General features: G+C 45.5%; 1 protein-coding gene across 2 annotated transcripts in view; it reads right to left on the minus strand.

Annotated features, from left to right (window-relative positions):
* LOC101840180 (phosphofructokinase, platelet) overlaps window positions 1–14,210 on the minus strand; it is a 64,055-nt gene extending 49,845 nt beyond the window's left edge. The window contains exons 1-2 of one of the 2 annotated variants that reach the window (XM_040755570.1): window positions 14,011–14,210; window positions 1,018–1,091 (exon numbers count right to left, since the gene is read on the minus strand). In XM_040755570.1, the coding sequence (XP_040611504.1) occupies window positions 1,018–1,091; window positions 14,011–14,122 (186 nt within the window). In that variant the 5' untranslated portion in view covers window positions 14,123–14,210. The remainder of the gene's footprint in view (window positions 1–1,017; window positions 1,092–14,010) is intronic. The other variant, XM_040755569.1, reaches the window with a different exon arrangement.
* Between the last annotated feature and the right edge of the window lie 2,334 nt (window positions 14,211–16,544).

The raw sequence follows: 16,544 nt of genomic DNA on the forward strand, positions 1-16,544 counted from the left end.
TCTGTGAGTTCCAGGCCAGCCTGATCTACAAAGCAAGTTCCAGAACAGTCTTCAAAGCTCCAGAGAAATCCTGTCTCAAAAAACGAAAAGAAAAAAGAAAAAAGAAAGAAAAGAACAACAACAACAAAATGCTTTTCCTCATGCTTCTGAAAATAAAGTGACTCAGTATATATTGTATATTGGTTCCTCTTCACATAACTACATATTTCCTAAGTTAACAGGACCTGAACACAAGAGACTTAGTTTCAGTAGAAGTTAACACAGGACATAATGGATTTCATTATGGCATCTTCATACATATTTCTTCTCATTCATTCTCTTCCTCTCCCTCCTATCCTCTTAACCCCTCCTGCTATCCTATCAACCTCCCATCATCTCTCCTCTGTCCTCAAGTCATAGGCATTTTATCACCTTTTCCCTCCTTCTCCTACCCCTTTAGATGTTTTCTTCCTGCCAGTCTCCTTCCTAGTTTCATATCACACACACACACACACACACACACACACACACACACACACACACACGTTAAAATCTAAGATGGACAGGACAGCAAACATGTTTGTCTTTCTGAGTCTAGTTTATTTTGTCTAACGTGATTGATTCCAGTTGCATCCATTTCCAGGCAAACTCATGACATCATTTTTATTTGTGCACTAATAAAATTCCATTTATCCCACAGACTTTTCGATGTGAAGCTAAGACATGAGCAGACACCAGGGAGTGGCCCCAGCTTCACATTAATGACGGACAGCTCAAAGTGGCTGTCTTTCCATTTCTCATACTATTCTTTGACATCAGAGCACAGTTAACACATTCAGGATCATTAACCCAGTAATCAAGACCAGGAAGTTGATATCGGCATGACTTTTGTGCTGTCTAATCTCATTCTCCCCCTCACTTCTGGTGCTCAGCCAGGGCCAGCAGCAGGAGCAAGAGACCTGTGAGCTCAGGGCTCTAGCCAGTGGGCGGTCCAATTTCCTGAGTCAGAGAAAGCACAGACGGGAAGCAAGCACTGACCTCATATATAAAGTACACTTTGGACCCCACGTATATTCCCATGCGCACCACAGCACGGACAGCAGCGTTCATACCTGTGGAAGGAATGGGAGTAGGTGTCAGTAGAGAGCTGGAGTCTAGTTCACCAAGCCCTGGGTGGACTGCACAACTGCCTGTGCTTCTGTTTCCTCCTGAGACATGGGTATGACCCATACCTCAAGGATTACTATAGTGAATGCAAACAACGATTGGAAATGAGAGTACCCGGAAAAATGAGGTTCCTCTAAAGGTGGGTTCCCACTATTAAAGCTTCAAGGATATTTTCAGTTCAGAATACCACTGCTCAACTTGCTATAGATTATAGATTTTCCTCTCTTTGAGTCTAGCTTGAGGCTGAGTAGAGCTCCAAACTCCTTAGTCTCCTTGAGTGCTGGGATGGTAGATGTGTGCTCTGCTGCTCAAAATTTTAGGCAACTCCAGACATCACTGAAGAAAATAGAAGGAAGGTGTTGAGAGCCAAATTCAAAGAAATTAATTGTGAAGGGGACAACGGGTCTGTGGCTTGAGGAGAAGCTGAATAGTTATTTCATCCATACTGATCGGTATGATTAAAAAAATAGGCAATGGGCCAGGCAGTGGTGATGCGCGCCTTCAATCCCAGCACTTGGGAGGCACAGGCAGGTGGATCTCTGAGTTTGAGGTCAGTCTGATCTACAGAGCTAATTCCAGGACAGGCTCCAAAACTACAGAGCTACACAGAGTAACCCTGTCTTGAAAAACCATAACAAACAAATAAATAATGGGCAATTTTTGTCTTAACCACAAAACAAATCATGACATTTCCATTAGAAGAGAAGGTAAAAGAAACCATCATACTAGAAATCACTATACATCCTCAAGATAGGCCGGGAACATTTTCCACACTTAAAGGGAAAGCAGCAGTGTGCAATGTTTTAGAATACAAGACCAGAAGCTCAAGTTTACTTTCCACTGAGGTAACAGTTCTAGAAGCCGAAAGCTTGTTTTCATAGTCTGCCAGTGGCATAACACTTGGAGAACCTTGTCCCATTTTAGTTTAGGGTTTAAGGCCCAGCAGGAGAGAGACCAAGAAGGAAGGACCATGCCAAGAAAGGACATAGTCCTCAGCCTCAGAATGAAGACCAACCAGGCTTTCAGCCAAGTTCCTCCCAGGCTACCATTCTCTCCAAATCCACCATCTTGTGTTTGAAACTGTGGGCAAAAACATCAAAAGTAGGCATGCTGCAATGCAGAAGGATGACAAGTGACATCCTTAAATAAGTATAAAAATAAAATGGGAACCGGGCAGTGGCTCCATCCATAGTGTTTGCTGCACAGCATGAGGATGTGAGTTCTGATCCCTGGCACCTGTGTAAAAAGTCAACTGAGGCAGTAGGCTTGTACTACTGAAGAGGTGAAGGCAGGAGGATTACTGTAACTTGGGGGCTAACTATCCTGTCCAAGTCAACGAGCTCCAGATTCAGTAAAAGGCCCTGTCTCAAAACTAAGGTGGAGAAAAATTAAAGAAGGCACTCAACCTCTGGCTTCCACAGAAATGGGTGCATGCCTACACAAATATGCACACACATTTCTCTCATTTTCACTTCTGCAAATCTCTTAGAAACATACACATGCCTTTGCCATGTAAACCCATAATCTCAATTTTGCTTTCCAGTGAAGTCCTATTTTAGAAGCTAAAGACTTAATTTGGGTCGTTCCCTTTGGCAAAACAGCTAAAGAATCCTGTACCATTGACTTTAGCTCTTAAGTAAGACCCCACCCCCACCCCTTAGAATACTTGGTAAGGCACGTAACTGCTGTCCTACAGAGTCTCACCCTTGTTCTTGGACTCAATAATGTTTGAAGAGTTTTCTGCCAAGAGAATGACTGTTTTTGCTAAGATGTACACACACACACATATGCCAAGCTCCCCCTCTGAAAGGCATGGGAATTATAGCCAAACTGACATGGGGGAGAAGACACATGCCCATACCCTGAGGACTCTCCTGCTAGTTGGTGACAGTGAGACATCCTGTGACATCTGCTTGAACTTCACCATCATCCCCACTCATCCTCTTCCCCCTGCAGCCCTCTTTAATTAGCTTCCTAGTTCTGCTTCTCCGGTCTCCCATTTCCACTGCCAGACACAGCTGCCTGCTCCTCTGTAGTCTCAGCTATGTGTTAATGAATTAACGATGCCCGCATCTCTCCCTGGGAAGGATGAGCTGTGTGTTGACCCTTCCTTTTTAGCTGCATGGATAAAAGCAGCACTTCTTGCTTCCTGCAGAATGCCTATGGTTCTGGGGCTTTGTGCTACAGTTGTAATCAACAGACCACTAAGTACCTGAACTGTGCAAACCCTGGAAAAATGGATTGATGCAGCACCCCAAGGAATGATGCCCTGGACCCTTTTGCTCATCTCCTCTCTGAAGATTTCATTTCCACAAGTGGTTTTATTTATTTATTTATTTCACAGAAACATGATCTCATGAACAACCTACCTTGTTTGAAAAATGTGTGTGTGGAAGAGGCCAAAGGAATGAGATTGCTGAAAGCTGAGGGTGATGAGGAAAGGAGAGAGCTGAGTGCCTTAGAGAGAGTGACAGGATCTGGCTAGACTCCAGGAATGAAAAGAAACGTGACACCACTTGGCTCTGCAGAGATTATCATGATGGCCTCTAACTTCCCAGGAAAGAGGTGTGAATGCACTCCAGCAGTTGACCCCAGACCCAAGGCAGTCTGCTGAAATAGGCTGTCAGCTGCCTCAGGAGCTTTGGGTACAGGATGAGAGTGTACATTCCTCCCATGCTCTCGCTAGCCTCAGAAGGCTAGCCCTGCATCCTGGAGGCTTTCATTCACTGGCAAACTAGTCGTAAGACGTTAAACACCAGGGATCCACCCCAGTCCTTTGGGCGGGATTGCCTTAACTGCCTCAAAGGCAGCACTTCACTCCCAGAACAGGGAAAGTACTCCAGCATGGACTGAAACCTCCTAGGGAAGCCTGCTGAGGTCCTGATAACTCTCAGGTGGCACGAGAAAGCTGTGGCTCTGAAGGCCCAGCAAAGGGTAACAAAACTAATTAAATGACAAGCTTCGATTTAAGCTTCCCTGTGCTTTAAGAAGGCAAAAAGTTTCAGAAGATTGCCTACAGGGGCCAGATGCCCAGCTAACTGCTACAGAGGTTTTAGGCTCTGCTTTTGAAGGAATGCAGTCAGAGATGAACCCCAGGAAGGTTCTGGAAGAGGTGAACAGTGATCAAGGAGGAAACATTAATATGTAGACATTATCCTTACAATTTGGGGATTTATAGTCTCCTGGGTGAACATCTGTGTTTCGTCATTTTGCTTAGGGCTGTCCTTGTCCTCAGCCACCTGGTCATTTGGGACAAAGAGCAGATTCAAGAGTTTCCACTCACACACTCAGCCTACTGTTTTTCCTAGAACAGCTACAGCATAGAGTTCATTCATTCATTTGTTTAGGTTTTATGGTCTGACCTGGACTCAAAACAACCTTGAGTGTTTCCACCAGGGAAATGTCATCTTCCTACCAGGCAATAATCTCAGTGTTTGGAAAGAAATCTAAATCCCAGCCCAATCCTCCCCAGAAGGCTTGGAACAGGGTGGGATAAAGATAATCTAAGGAGACATTGGTGTCCCTCCCTGTGTCTATTTGACTATTGAAACAATGGATCCCTAGGAACTGCAGTTTTCCCAGGAATCTCACGCTGGGAAAAGACAAAGACTGGAGCTTGGTGCCAGCCAGAGTGGAGCTTTCTCTCAAAAGAAGATGCATATAGTTCTGCTAAATTGTCAGTAACACCTTGCACACAGCTGGGCTTGGTGGCGCACACCTTAAAATCCCATTTTGGGAAGCAGAAACAGATGGATCTTTTTGAGTCCAAGGCCAGCCAGGTCTACAAAACAAGTTGCAGGACAGCCAGGACTAACAGAGAAACTCTGTCTTGAAAAACTTTAAAATAAAATAAAACACCTTGCCAGACAGACTGCAACCTTGACAGTGGTGAGTAAGTCACTGATGGTCATGATAGACTAGGACTGCTTAATTATGCAAACCCCTTGTCTTCAAATTCACCTAAACCTGGAAGTGTTCAGGACCCGGACTTAGGGTAAGGTGGGGCAGTCTATGGACTTCTTTGTTTCTCTTCTCGGGAGTGGTCACTCTGAGTGAATCTCCTTTTTCTGCTTTTCACTATGTTTTTGTGTGTTTAATTGACATATTGAGGACTGGTGACAGAGCTTAGTTTGCCAGGTACTGGCCCTACCAACTCCAGTAACAGGGACAATGTTCTAATAGAACCGAAACTAATTTAACATCAAGACAACGATGGTGCTATTAGGTGGGAAATGTGTGTGACTGAACAGAGGTGCAATGGAAAAGACAGACATGTCATAAGCAGCTTCTCACTAAAGGGCAGTGGAGGCTAAGTAGCAATAGCAGCAAGCTCACTTCTTCTTGAGGCCAGAACCTCTCATTCAAAGGCCATGCAAGGAAACACTAGGTAAATTTTTATTCACCTGCTTCCATGAGGCCAACCTCCCTGGTTGCAAAGGCTGGCATTGAAACGCTGACTACTAAAACTGTGAGTCATATTAAAAATACTATTTGAGATAAAAGAGCTAACTGCCTTTTATCTCAAATAACCATTGCCCATGATCTTCTGGTACCCAATAACAAATCGATGTATCATAAAGTAGCACAAATACTAACTACCTACTGGTAAAATGAATCAAGACCAAGAAAAGCAATCTAATAAAATCCTGTTATTTGGGCTCATTCTTTCATGGTCTTTGAGATCTGAGGAGTGCACCAATCTCCTAGCTTAACCCTTTGACAGCACATTTCTAGTCCACAGGACTTACAGTCATCCTCTTATTAATTTCCACTGCTAAATTCCTTTGGGAAAAAGAAGGTCAAGTGGCTCAAAGGGGCTACTAGTTTGTCAAAAAAATGTGAGGGGCTGGAGAGACAGCACAGTAGTCAAGAAACAGTACCACTTTTCCAGACGACCTGAGTTTGGTTCCTGGCACCCATGTAACTCTAGTTCCAGGGATTCTACACCCTTTTCCGGCCTCTGTAGGAACCCCCCCCCCACACACACATGTGGCATTCATTCACATAGACACACACATATACCAAAATAAAACAGAAAGGTCTTTTTAAAAGAGTAATACAAAGCATGCCCTACATTGTTCTTGTTACTGTAGTTACTCATTAAGTTCTGTCTCTAAATGATGTTGATAGGGAAGGGGTGTGTATGCAGGGACAGAACCCAGGAAAAGCCTGGCTCCCTCAGTTATCAAGCTGGGAGCTACTCTGGCCTCAGGTCCAAGAGTCAACCTCAGAAGAGTTCAGATAAATCTGTAAGGATGTCATCTGTTTGGCCATCACATACACTCCATACCTGTGGATTGATTGTTCACTCTTTGCTAGGGGCTCTTAGGAGACTTTGCTGATGTAACAGCAGGGGATCCTGGCCCTCTGGAGCTCAGTGCAGTCAGGAGGGGACAAAGAGCAGTAATCTAAGCACCAATAGTGTTAACCTACAGTATTACAATATGTCGGAATTCAGCTCAGTGGGAGAGGACAATCTGAAGACCCTGAATTTGGCCTGCCGTGGGAGTGAATGAGGGGCTGATAAGATGGTTCTCTGGATAAAGGATGGACACAACAGCAAACATATGAAAACCCAGTGCTGGGCGGAAGAGCCCATGAGAACAGGTGGAGGGGCGGGTAGCATGAGGGTCAGCCAGTCTAGCTGAATCAGTGAGCTCCAGGTACAGGTAAGAGTGTCTTATAAAACAGAGCGAAGTGATGGATAAGGTCTCTGATGTATTTCTGTGTCCTCCACAGTTTTCCACAGAAGCAAGAGCACCCACACATGAATGCATAGACAAACACACACACACACTGAATAAATTAGTAACAAATAAACACTCTAATGAGCTACTGTTATAATGAGGAAACTGTTAAGCAGGAGTGGTGCAGGAGACTGGGAGCGTGGTAGGTTCAGGAAGCACTATAGTGGTTAACCATGAGCTTTGGGAAAGAAACCGAAGTGGAAGAAGTTAGCCAGGCAGCTGGAAAATACTACAGGCCCAGAAGCTAGAGGGTTCAGAGAGTGTGAGCTGTCCCAGTGCTCATAGCAAACACTGAGACCACTGTCACCTGATCCCTGCTTATACTCATAGCTTCCATACAAGCATGTAGTTTTTTTTTTTTTTTGATTTTTCGAGACAGGGTTTCTCTGTATTGTTTTGGAGGCTATCGGTCCACCCCAGCCTCAAACTCACAGAGATCCGCCTGCCTCTGCCTCCCGAGTGCTGGGATTAAAGGCGTGCGCCACCACCGCCCGGCTTGCATGTAGTTATTTTTAAAACTAAATTCTTCACCAATTTCATGTGTGTGTGTATGTGTGCCTTTGATCAAAGGAATTATACTCACCCGTTATGGTCTCTTATCATCTTACCTCTCCCACCAAATCCCTTCTTCCCAAGTCCCCTTTCCTACTTTTCCTGTCATTGTAGATAGTGTGATAAATTTAATTAGAGATCTCTGCAAGAACATGGATGGGTGGGTATTTGCTTGAGTAAGGTCAAAGTAGCTATAACACTGAGGAATATGATCCCCCCACATACACACACTGTCATCGCCCGTGGCTCCTCTGGGGGCCTTATGAGCTGTACTCCCATGGACGATGGAATGTTGATGCACCCACTCTTGTGCAGGTCTTGTGCAGTTGGACGTTGTCATTGTCACTGTCAGCAGATGTGCAATAGCACATCATGACTGCCAGAGCAGTTTGCAGCACCCCTACCATCTCCAGTTTTCACAGTCTCTCCTTTTCCCTGAGGAACAGATGCCCCCCATTTTAGGTAGAATCTTTTAAATGAAGGAGATGGCACACCATTGTGACTCTCTGACCACCTTGTCTACCAGGGTAGCTTCTGGTCACATTCTCTTGCCCAAATTTAAATGTGCTCTATAACAGCGGTACAAACAGCTTCCAGTCTTAATTCAGAAAAGAAAACATCAATAACTAATGCAATAGTTATGCTGCAAAATACCAAATTAATTACACATGCAATTATCTTGCCTCTTTCTGTTACTTTCATTAATGTGGCTACTATAATTACCTATAAAGTACAGGCTACCAAAGCAAACTTAATTCTTAATGGACAGAGGTGCTCTTGAAATCTTCTCATTAATGCGTAAGTACTGTACACAGCCTGCTACATAACTAGGTCCTTACTAAACTCTGGTGAGCGGTCTATTCCAGGAGCTGACTGGACCTACTTCCCATGGATACCACTGACTTTTTTTTCTTCTACTTTATTGGTTGTTGTTATAAGCACCATTGAAAGGAATGTATTCTCACAAGCCTTCCTGTTCCTACCTGTGCCCACACCTACTCAAAAGCCAGTCTGTTCCTTCCTAGGCTGTGTGGCCACAGTAGCATCCCATCAGTCACATGCCCCGCCCCGCCCCCTCAAGCCTCCATCTGTGACTTGCTCCTGTCTCTTCTGAGTCACTAAACTCTCTGCCTCCCCAGTCCACAAAGCGACCTTTATCAGAGGCAGCCAATAACCTCAGCTTGGCTTCCCAGTTCACACAAGGTAAATCTAAAATCTACACATGGCCTGTGCTGACTAGTACCTACCTAAGACCACTTCTTCCCATCCCCCATGAGGGCTCTGACTCTCTGGCTTTGGGCTACTTCCTGCTGGCTCCTTCCAGGCATTTCAAGATTCTGCAGGCCTTTGTAAAAAAATTGCTCACTCCCCTCCCCCATCCTGGTACAGGATCCTTCTTAGCCCTTAGCTGCCTCTGAGATACAGACCATTGGTTCACGTCATAACAGTGATATAAAGGACTCCATGATTCTACCTAAGGCTTCTCATATCCACAATCTGTCCTTGGGTGGAATGATCATATAAGAGCATAAATAATCTGAATAAAAGTAATCTAGATTTGAAAAACACCAGACAGAATGACTGCTTCAGGTAACTACATGCCCACCCCTTTCAATTATTTCTAGTCACGTTTTTTAGATAATTGACCCTAGGTTATGAAATACTTTCAGTCAAATGCTGATCAAGCTGAGAAAACAGTAACATAGGACCACTGGGTTGATGTATTAGGGGAGCCTCCTGGGAGCCTGGGTTTACAAACAATAACCACATTGATTCCTGAATCTTGTGTGGCCCATAACGCACCTAGGGATGGAGGGAATATTAGGGAACATTCCCAGCCTTTCGCAGACCTACTCTATCAGCATGGGCATCTTCACAGCATTTTTCAGGTGGCTATAAGCACACTGAGGATGGGCTAGAGCAGTGCTATTAGAAGCCCAGAATGGTCCAGCCCTTCCTCTTTGGTTGTGTGTCCCTTTTCTGCCTAAGGATGTTAGGAGACAAGGGGCTAGGGTGGAGGTGGGGGTGGGATACAGGATAGGAGTGGGAAAAGGAAACTGAGAAAGGCAGAGATGGGATATTCTGACTGCTTCACCTTGCAAGTAGACAGAAGACGGCCTATGGATAAGTCTGAGTCTAGGGAGACTGTTCTACCGTGTTAAAACTTCATTCATCAAGACGGGCACAATTACTATAATTCCAAAGAAAATACCAGGTGGCAAAGCCCAGTTGTGAGGAAGAATCCAGCCTCCACAGAGGGACTTGGTAACAAGCAAAAATATAAGACCAGTCAAAGCTTGTTGGAAGGGTGTACTCAAAAAGTGACTCAGCTATTTGCCGAATCCAGCCAGCCACCTGCTCTCCATCCCTGTGCTCTCGACTGAACGTAATCATGTGGTGACCGTGGCAGTGAACGAATGTGGTGTTGTATTCTGACATCTGTTTTCAACACATGGTGACCTTATTTCTAATTCTGATGGCTTCTGGTGGCAAATCTATAGACCAAATCTTAAACAGCCTCATTCCCTGGATAAAAGGCTGCTTTGCAGCCAAAAACTGGACCTGTATCCTATCTACAGCCACAAGTTTTGGTGCTGACACTCTATGAGCTTCAGGAAACTAGTTCATCTTAAACTTCACTGGCTCATGCCTCAGATGGGGGTAATTTGGCACCCAGAGTACTTCAGCCTACCACACAGCAAGCAGTCTTTAAGGGCTAGTTATTTCCACAGAGCCTGGAGAAGCCTTAGATTCATATAGAATCTAAGTAGGTGTTTTGTAAATATTGTATTAATGTTGATTTCTCTGTAGACAATAAAACAACTGAGCCTACCCTAAATATATATCATGGATTCTGACTAATTTCAATGCCACCATACACCAGCCCTAGAGAGGCCACAATTTAATTTTTTTACTTATTACATTAATTTATTTATTTGTGTATATGTGTGTTCGGGGATGGGGGTGTGAACGTGCCATGGTGCACATGTGGAAGTCGGGAGACAATTTACAGATGTCGGTTTCCTCCTTCCACTATGTGGGACTCAGGGACTGAACTCACCAGGAGCTTGGCAACAGGCACATTTACCCACTGGGCCATCTCAGTAACCTTCCATAGTGTATCTAAAATCATTAATCACTTTTATCCAGGAAGTAATACTGCCTAAAGGTGGGCACTTGGTCATAGTAAACTTACCTATCTAGGCTGCTGTGAAATTAATGGTGAATTTGCAATTTCATTTTATAATGATAAAATATAAATTCCTTTAGAAAAAGAAAGCCTTCTGCTGCTTTTGTATTGAATGTTATGCAACATGGTTTAGGATACCTTACTGTTACTATTAGTGTAAAAAATAAAGGAATTAACCTGTTCTGCTATCAAAGTTGCCCAAAGAGATTCTGTATACTTTTGAGAAAACTGGACTCTATTCACTTTTGAGCAATAACTCAGCCAGTCTTACTGAGATCCTATGAAGACATGATTCAGTAAAGAGAATTTAAGGATGAGATTTCATACACATCATTTAAATCCTGCTACCACTGGGTATGAGCCCCATGGCCTTGCCTAAGTTACTAAAGTTGTGTCTTTTTCCACCTTCAAAATGAAGAACTCAGTATCTTGGAGTCTTAAGGCACAGAGCTGAGAACTGCAAGACTTTGGCATATAAGATGTATACCATATGCACTGTGCAAAATATAGCCACTTAAGCATAAAATCATACTATCATTCTGTCGGTGTAAAATTTAAATTTGCCCCCTGACCTCTGGCTATGAACAAACCCTCTCTCAGGAAAAATCAGGAACTGATGAAGTCAAGATGAAATTGTGAAAGAATAAGGGAACAATAAATTCCATCTCTTCCAGGAGTAGCAACAATGCTAAGTCCTCTGGGCATCTTGGGAGAATTTTCCAGGAAAAAAAAAAAAGCATGCAACTCCTCAAACAGGTCCAATATAGTATCACAATAAAACATGGCTGTTTATACAAGTTCTAAGAAAAACCAGGCAGAGTACTCATTCAACTGGCTCAGACCACTCAGCTGAGGTGTGACAAGACATAGTGGAAACCCCCTAGTTAGCAGAGATCAGTCATGTTCCATGGACCTGACACCTTACTAATACAGGGATGTTTTTTGTTTTTTGTTTTTGTTTTTTTTTGTTGTTTTGGGTTTTTTTTTGTTTTGTTTTGTCTTTTTGTTTTGTTTTGTCTTTTTGTTTTGTTTTGTTTTGTTTTGAGACAAGGTTTCTATGTATTGCTTTAGAGGTTGTCCTGGAACTCTCTCTGTAGACCAGGCTGGCCTCAAACTCACAGAGATCCACCTGCCTTTGCCTCCCAAGTGCTGGGATTAAAGGCATGGGCCACCAACACCTGGCTACCCAGGGATGTTTAATTTGGTTCTGAACCTATGTTTTTTCCACTGAAGAAACAGCAAATGACTTTAAAAACCAGATTCCCCACTTCTCACCTGTGGTAGAGTCAAGATAAGCAGAAAAGAAAATGGAATTTCTGCCAAATACCCTAGAATCTAACACAGCTATACACAGGCTAAATATTTCAGGAAACACGTTTTTTCGGACAGTTATTTCAAAGAGATAAGCCATTAATCTTAGTTTTCTAACTGATCCAGGATGTTAATTCTAAAATAAAACCTTTTACCACCTCAGCTTGCAGCCCTAGGGACCATAAGCCTCTTCCTGTAGTGGCAGTTTCTTCTCTGGCTGCCCAGGGTAAGATCCAAAGTACTTCCTGTTTTGCCTTAGTGTGGCTCTGTGTTAAGGATGAAAGTACCTTTGAAGCCCTTCCATTTTGGTGGGGAATCACTGGGTGTCCCGGTGCAGACTCCAGGCTGCCCCATAGGATGTCTTCAGGCATTTAAATCTGGGTAGCTCTGGTAATGTTATCTCACATCTCAATTTGCCGTTTTTTCCAGACTCCGGTGTATCACAACACTATCTCTAAGAAACCAGCCCTCCATGAAGAAGTGTTTGCACGTGGCATCTCCTTACTAAAATACTAATACTGCTGCAATCCTGCTTTCTGGAAGGATTGGTGCAGTGCCTAGGGTGACAAGATGTTGGTTGCCCTTTAAGATAATGGGAGAGCGAGCACTGGGGACCCCTAGCTGGGCAGACCCAGCTTCCAGTGAGCTTGATACTAGACACCTCGGAAGCTACACTAATGTGAGCCGGTGTGGGAGACCGAAGCACACCGGAGGCGACGGGCCCAGCATCACGTAGGCTCCCATGCCGGGCGGGGCGGTGCCCTAAGCCCCAACCTGCCGCACTGGCGCCGGCCCCGCCCCTCTCAAGGGCGAAGAGAAGGTCATCCGTAGGTTGGGCGGAAGGCAAGGACAACCGGCTCCAACCTAAGCCTCCCATTTTGTGCTGGCTTAGAACCAGAAAAATAAAATGTGACATTTGGACTCATCTAGGGCAGAGGGAAGAACGGAAAATCAAAAGCAAAACCCAGTTCAGGGAACTGTCTGCTGTCCGCGCTAACCTCAAGGCTTGGAAAGCATCTACGCTATGGAAATGTAGGTCTAACTTTTAGAGGGTGTCCCCATCTAGGAATTAGCATTGAAACCTTCACTGTCTGGGAAACCCAGTCTCCACCACGTGTACGAAGGGCTAGAGGCCGGGGTTTGATGTGGCACCCCCATCGCATTTACATCTTAAATGTTCTTAGTTTTTCAAGTCCACACGTTCTGGAATCTGGTCTCTTTAGCTCTGAAATCAACCTCGCCACTGGGAGAAAAGGGAAGACTGGAGCCGGTGCTCGAGTGAATGCCGATGACGTCCTGGAGTCCCCGCTTCCTGGTCTTTCCCATCCTAGAGAGGCTGGCGGGGAGGGACTAGTGACCTATTTTAGTTTTCAGTTTTGTCTCGAGCAGGAAGGCGACAGAAAACCTTTTAAAGGATCACCCTAGTGAAAACTACGGGACGGTCAACGCCACACCCAGTGAGCCCAGTGCGTGCCCCCAACCGTGCTTCCCGCAATGCAGCAGCAGGGACGCCGCGTGGGAGGCGGGACTTGACAGGAGGCGCTGCAGGGACCCCGCTGTTTTTCTACGATTCCCAAAGATTGGGGTGGGGCGAGTGCTGTGGCAACTGAGTAGTCGACCTGTACCTAATTTCAGAAAAGAAGGCCTGGCTCTATCATACGACTCAGACACTGGACGACCCCATTGGCTAGCTCAATTGAAAAAAAAAAGAACCTGTGGATGGAAAAATTATTCATGTTGCGAAAGAAGGATCCTACAACCATAGACCACATCCTCTGCACTTCACCCGGCAATGAGGCTCCATCATCTGTGATCGCTCCTCAGGCACCCTAGCTGTTCCTAGTTTAGGGCTGGCTCTTCCTGCTCTGGGTCACCGGTTCGCCTCAGTTCTCATCCGTCATTTTAACCCTTTCCTCTTCTTTCCTCCCAAATCCACATCACCCAACTTTACTCCCCAGCTCTCCCTCTCTTCCCATCCCGATTAACCTCTTCTGCAGCCTTCTCCAATTACCCTCCCCTCCCACCCGGCACAGGAGGCAATCTAGAGAGCCAGTAGGAGCACACCTTGAGCATCCCCGCCGCTGGTCAGGACACCGATGGCCTTGCCATCCCCAGAGAGGTGCTCCAGGTACTTCGGTAAGGAGGCACTGGAGCCCGAGGAGTCCTCGTCGCCCATGGCGAGGTCTAGAGATGCCGACAGCTCCCGCTACGGTGCTCAGTAAGCAGTGAAAACCTGGCCCACGCGCACCAGCCTTGGAACCGCTGCCCCGCCTGCACCCGAAGGAGCCGCCCACGCTCCGCCCGAGCGCCAATGGGCGGTGGAGGAGGGCGGGACTCTCGCATGGGCGGGGCCTGTCGGGTCTAGGACTCAGGCAAGCTGCACTAAGGGCAGGGAGGGTTGGATGGAACCGCGTAGTGATAGGGATGTGGCACCGCTGGCCCTGAGAGGTGGAATCGGATGTGTGGTGCCATCTCTAAACAGGGGGTGCAGGGATCATTGACCGGTGTAGAGGCCGGTGGACGGCAACGCAGCTGTGGGGATTCTTTCGCCAGGTGGGCACGGAGCCGGCTGGCACACCACGTGGGCGCCTAGGCTCGTGGCTAGCCCATTACCCAACCTGCGCTAGCTGTTAAGGTGGCAGTTGAAGAAGTTTGTGCAGCAGCAGAGGCACGCGCCGTGCTTTCAGCCGGATTTTTCCCTGGCCTGACAATTGGAAGATCAGGGCGCTTCAGCCTTTTTTGTTCAGGCTCCGGAATCCACAGGATCGCCCAGGTTTCACCTCCATTCCGAAATCAGGAAGGAAAGATGTGTGAATAGATCAAATCGTGTCACTGACTGTAGAGAAGGGATTGGGTCTGGAAGAATGTTGGAAGGCCATTTTTAGGCACACCCTCAGCAAGCAGGCCTGGGTTCTGGATAATCCCAAATAAACCCAAAAAAAGGTGCAACAAGAAAGGTTTGGCCGGTGTGATAACACAGACATTTCCCATCCAATGGAAGGCCTGCGCTTGCTTTGCCTGAAGGTTCTACTAGAAACTACAAATGTTAAAATATGGGTATACCAACTTGTAGTTGACTATTAGTTGTTTTGGCGGTCCAGTTCCTGCTAAATCCTATGCTGTCGTGGAGTTTCATCTCCAAAGGCATGCAGGTCCCTTCAGCAGTCACCCCAAGAACAAGAACTCAGAAGCAGCCAAACTGGATAGCCCTCAGAAGGGGAGGCAGCACCGAAGCCTCCTTTCTGTGCAAATGATACATGTTGGATACATAGAAAAATGGGAAACAAACTAACAAAACTAAGCAAAGGCAATACAAGTAACAGAAATCAGTCTCTTTTAGAACCACACTAGAAAAAAAGATGGAGGCACACATTTGTATCTTCCAACTCACTCTCTAAGCATCAAACATTTAGAGGAAAAACAAGTGACTGTACACGAGGATGGATGAAGCCTTCCAGAACCCACTGAACAATTCCTAACTCATCAACAGAAGTTGACCATCATTAGGTCCCTCCCCCCACCTTCCAACTTCTGGGAAAGCAGCCAGGAAATACATATTTTAACAAGTTCTCTAGATTATTCTGGTGACTGCTAAATTCAACCAGCAATGAATCTAATGGCTTGATAATGGATTGTTCCTGAGTATCATTTTAAAAGAGAAGAGGAGAATACTAGTGGGTGCCTTGAAAGTGGAGTGGGATGTCCTTGACCTTCCAAAGGCAGTGTGTATCGTTTGGTTTTGGGTTGTTTGTTTGGTTGGTTTGGTTTTTTTTTTTTTTTGAGGGGGTGTCAGAGTCCAAGCACCTCTGCCCACAGAGGTCTCTGCAGCTCAAGGCCCAAGGGAAAGCTCCATGAATCTTCAAAATATGCCTTTCAGGAGCAGACAAAACTCTAAGTCAGTAGCTCCCAGCTTTCCTAATGGTGAAACCATTTAAAACAGTTCCTCATGTGGTAACTCCCATCCATAAAATTACTTTCGTTGCTACTTCACAACTGTAACTCTGCTACGGTTATGAATCATGATGTAAATGTCTCATTTGCAGTATCTCTGATATGTGACCCCTGTGAAAGAGACATTTGACTCTCAAAGGGTGCCCATGGCTGCTGGCTGTATCTCTCGCTACAGTCCTCTCTGCCTGTTTTGGGTAATGGCTGCTCACACCTGTGACAACCATGCCTAAGCTCATATTTCTTCAGACCCAGTGCATACACCTTTCTTTGGGCTTCCTTGTCTCCCTCCTGGTATCTCTATTATCCCAGGTGTACAGACTAAAGTCTTGGGGGTAATTGTAAAGTCCTGACATCTAAGACCAGGAGGACATCCTAGAATGTTCTGGTTTGCTCATCACCTTGCTACCACTTGAACTGTACAAGTGTTAGTGTCCCAGTCTCAGTAACAGTTCCCTTTCTGGTCCCTATATTCTGCCTTTCCTCTACCTTCCTGCTGTGTATCTTCAACACAGATGTCAGCATGCATCCATTGAAATGTAATTTAGGGGTTAAATGCTATGCAAACATGAGGACATGAGTTCTATCCCCAGCAAAGTGTAAAATGGGTGGGCATAGTGGCACAAGCTTATAATACCAGCTCTGGGAGA

Source organism: Mesocricetus auratus, unplaced genomic scaffold (assembly GCF_017639785.1).
Source record: "Mesocricetus auratus isolate SY011 unplaced genomic scaffold, BCM_Maur_2.0 Super-Scaffold_100013, whole genome shotgun sequence".
In the NCBI taxonomy this organism is placed as follows: Eukaryota; Metazoa; Chordata; class Mammalia; order Rodentia; family Cricetidae; genus Mesocricetus; species Mesocricetus auratus.